Source organism: Priapulus caudatus, unplaced genomic scaffold (assembly GCF_000485595.1).
Source record: "Priapulus caudatus unplaced genomic scaffold, Priapulus_caudatus-5.0.1 Scaffold2358, whole genome shotgun sequence".
Lineage (NCBI taxonomy): Eukaryota > Metazoa > Priapulida > Priapulimorpha > Priapulimorphida > Priapulidae > Priapulus > Priapulus caudatus.
The window spans coordinates 16,626-20,342 of NW_014579419.1; the positions used below are offsets into that span (position 1 = coordinate 16,626).

Sequence of the window (3,717 nt, forward strand, 5' to 3'; positions counted from 1 at the left end):
GCGTGTGTGTGTGTGTGTGTGTGTGTGTGTGTGTGTGTGTGTGTGTGTGTGTGTGTGTGTGTGTGTGTGTGTGTGTGTGTGTGTGCATCGCTACGTGACGCTGTTGTCCTCATTTCGTCAACGTCGCCAATCGTTTATATATTTGTCTCTCTCTATAATATATATATATCCCAACTATAGTCGTTACTGATCTAGGCGAAAAATAGGTAGTGATTAGGCTTGATGTCAATGCCGTAGATGGCGGGAGTGAGTGAGTGAGTGAGTGAGTGAGTGAGTGAGTGAGTGAGTGAGTGAGTGAGTGAGTGAGTGAGCGAGCGAGCGAGCGAGTGAGTGAGTGAGTGAGTGAGTGAGTGAGTGAGTGAGTGAGTGAGTGAGTGAGTGAGTGAATGAGTCAATCACTGATGACGGAGTGTGTTTGTCGTTCGGTCAGGTATCTAGGCGACGCCGGATCCGGTGACAGCGATGTCGCCGTCACCCCATATCGGCTCTTCGACGTTGTAATCGTATAGTGTTTTCGGCTGCGTGTACTCGCGACCCTCTCTGCGAAAGAAAAGAAAGTTTTACGAACGCGTAAGAGCAGTCAGAAGAAACGGGTTAACGGTTTAAGATCCTATAGACGATGGTGCGAACGTTCTGTATGTTTGTATGTGTTCTCTCTCTCTATATATATATATATATATAAATATATATTCGGCTGTTAAATAAATATATACGAATACGGAGAATAAATATAATGATGTTGAATACGAAAATCAAGCCTGTGTGTTCTCTCGCATAGTTTCACATATAAATATAAAGATGTTGAATAAGAAAATCAAGCCTGCGCGTTCTCTCGCATAGTTCCGCATATAAAGGTGTTGAGCAAGGAAATTGAAGCTTGCGTTCCCTCGCGTAGCTTTGGCATATAAATATAAAGATGTTAAATAAGAAAAATCAAGCCTACATGCGCGTTCTCTCGCAGAGTTTTCGACGAACGCGGTCAACCAACAAACGCACGCACCTGTATGTATAGTCGTAACCACGTTGCTGCAGCGCCCCTTCGAAACCTCTCCCTTCGTCCTTGCCGACGATGCTACCGGTCGCTGTGCCTCGCCTATCAAACGACAGACGGGCCGCTCTCTCGCCGTTCCCTCGCAGCGAGCTCCGACTAACGGGACCGTACGTCACCGTGCTCACCGACCCTGGAGCGGTGGTCGATGCGCGGCGAGCGGGTTCGTAACGATTTTCGCCGCCGGATGGCGCCACGTTTCGGTTGGCGAAGTTGGCGAAGCTCGTGCGGCGATCGCTGAGGATGCTGACGGGACGCTGCGGATGCGGACGATCGGCGGAAGAGGAGAAAGAGGAGGAGGAGGGGAAAGAGGATGAGTAGGAGGAGGGAAATGAGGAGGAGGAGGAAAATGAGGAGGAGGAGGAGGGGAAGGAGGAGTGGGCGAGTGAAGCCGCGTTGTTGGCTTCGGACGACGTGCTTGGGGACGCGTATCGTCGGTACATGAGAACCTGCGGTCGTCCCCGCAGTGGCACCCGCCTCACGTATACGACCGTGCTCGCGTCGCCGCGCGATGGAGGCGACATCACGTCGAACACGTGCGCGGACGAGCGACCGGTCGGTGGCGCCCTCGGGTGGACGGAAATCGAAGTATCGACATTGGATGCTGCGCGGTTGTGTTCCGAAGCGTCACTACGTAGTTGAGGGCTTTGGCGAAAACGCTGCTGCTCGCTGTTCTTAAGTTGAGAACGCCTTCCTGCGTTGCCGCTGTTTATTTGATACCTCCTTCCTATGCTGTTTGTGTTTATTGTATAGCTCCGTCCTGCACTGTCTTTGTTAAGTTGAAAACTCCTTCCTGTGTTACCTGATCGTAGGCCTATTTGATGTCCCAGTCCTGCGTTGCCTGCGTTCAGTTGGAAACCCCGTTCTCCATTGTTTGGGTTTAGTTGAAAACTCGCTCTTGCATTGTTTGCGTTCAGTTCGAAACTCTGTCCGTCCTTTCCCGCGTTTTCGTCGGCAGTCGACGCGACGATGTCCGCGTTTTGGCGCGAGATCTTCCCACCGTCGCCAACGTTCAGCGGAATGTTCCTCCGCTCGTTGTTCCGCGTGCGCGAACTCAGCTGCGCGACGTTCTCGATGTTCTGATGCGATATCCGATAGATGTCGCCACCGTTGCTTGCCGACGGGCGCGTCGCCGACGGGCCGCCGTGTCGTTGAAGATTTCCGCTATTGTCGAGCTGGTGGAACGCGGGTCGATCCAAGTAGTCGAGGTGGACACCGTCTGGAGTGATGTAGACTGCCGCCGCGTACGCTAGCATGTACAGAAGCGTGCACGCTGCTGCGGCCGTGCGCCGTCTAGGGGAGCAATTCATCGTGCTAGCTGGTCACTGGAGCAGAAAAGCGTGAAGAGCGTAAGAGCGTGTGAGAGCGTGGTGAATGCGATTTAGGGAATTGCACTCACGCAATATACGACTTCACATTATGAATATCGCGCGTACATACACACGCACACCCTCCCGCACGCACGTACATACACACGCACGCACGTACATACACACGCACGCACGTACATACACACGCACGCCCTCCCACACGAACGTACAAACCCACGCACGTCCTCCCGCACGCACGTACATACACACGCACGCCCTCCCGCACGCACGTACATACACACGCACGCCCTCCCGCACGCACGTACATACACACGCACGTCCTAATTTCGGAACTACCCGATAGCGTCCCGGACGCTCCCACTTTGCAAGTATAACTATCGGTTTACTGGTTAGTTACTCCTATACCAGCGAAATGAGTTTATTGTTGTCTTTTCAATTATATAATAGCGGAGTACTGCACGATCACGTGTCAATTCTAGCAGTCGGTGACATGCAATGCGTGCAGCGACTGTTCATATGTGTGCGTGTCATGTATTAACGATTTTAAAAGCATCTACTCCGCTTAGCGAACTCTGAGCGAACTCTGAAATGGAGGAAGCGCCCCCCCCCCCTCCCACACACACACACCTCTCTCACGCGACTCTCGTCATAATCTATTATATGTGTCACGCGATATTCCCACATTGGGGCCTTTATACTATCAGCTTATTCCGGTCAAACAATATACGTCAGCGTCAGGACTAACCGTAGCCATGGTGACAGCAGTAGCAGGGGAAGCAGCATTAGCATACATGCGTGAAATATAGTAGCAACACCACTAGTAGAGGCCGGAACCTTGATGGCGCTTCACCACTACAGTGGCGCCGCACTGCGACGGTCGTTAGAATTAAGTTGCATGATGATTCTCTTAGATTTGGGGTGAGTAGAGTTTTTTCATTCGCCTTATTTTTATTTCGCGTGTTTTTTTTTGCGTTTGCAGATAAACTTTGTCTTTTTCATCAACATCGTGCGGATTCTCTTCACTAAGCTGCGAGTGCCGACAGACATACGTACTGCCGGTAAACAGAAATACAAGTGAGTATCTCTTTCTCTCTCTCTCTCTCTCTCTCTCTCTCTCTTTTTTTTTTCTTTCTATCTCTCTCTCTCTCTCGCTTTCTCTATCTCTCTCTCTCTTTCTCTCACTTTCTCTCTCTCTTTCTCTCCCTCTCTCTCTCTCTCTCTCTCTCTCTCTCTCTTTTTTTTTTCTTTCTATCTCTCTCTCTCTCTCGCTCTCTCTATCTCTCTCTCTCTTTCTCTCTCTCTCTCTCTCTCTCTCTCTCTCTCTCTCTCTCTCTCTCT

At 50.9% G+C, this 3,717-nt stretch overlaps 1 protein-coding gene across 1 annotated transcript; it reads right to left on the reverse strand.

The window, feature by feature from the left end:
- Positions 1-19: 19 nt before the first annotated feature.
- On the reverse strand, positions 20-2,358 carry LOC106818588. The gene is made up of 2 exons (XM_014823280.1): positions 1,001-2,358; positions 20-540 (listed from the first exon to the last, which is right to left on the reverse strand). The coding sequence occupies exons 1-2, from the start codon at positions 2,356-2,358 to the stop codon at positions 435-437; spliced, it is 1,464 nt and encodes a 487-aa protein (XP_014678766.1). The 3' UTR covers positions 20-434.
- Between the last annotated feature and the right edge of the window lie 1,359 nt (positions 2,359-3,717).

Excerpts from the sequence above, each read along its gene's own strand:
- LOC106818588 (XM_014823280.1), bottom strand. The coding sequence starts at position 2,358 with ATGAATTGCTCCCCTAGACGGCGCACGGCCGCAGCAGCGTGCACGCTT. Across the intron at positions 541-1,000 it reads GGTTACGACTATACATACAG|AGAGGGTCGCGAGTACACGC; the intron begins GTGCGTGCGTTT and ends TTTCTTTCGCAG.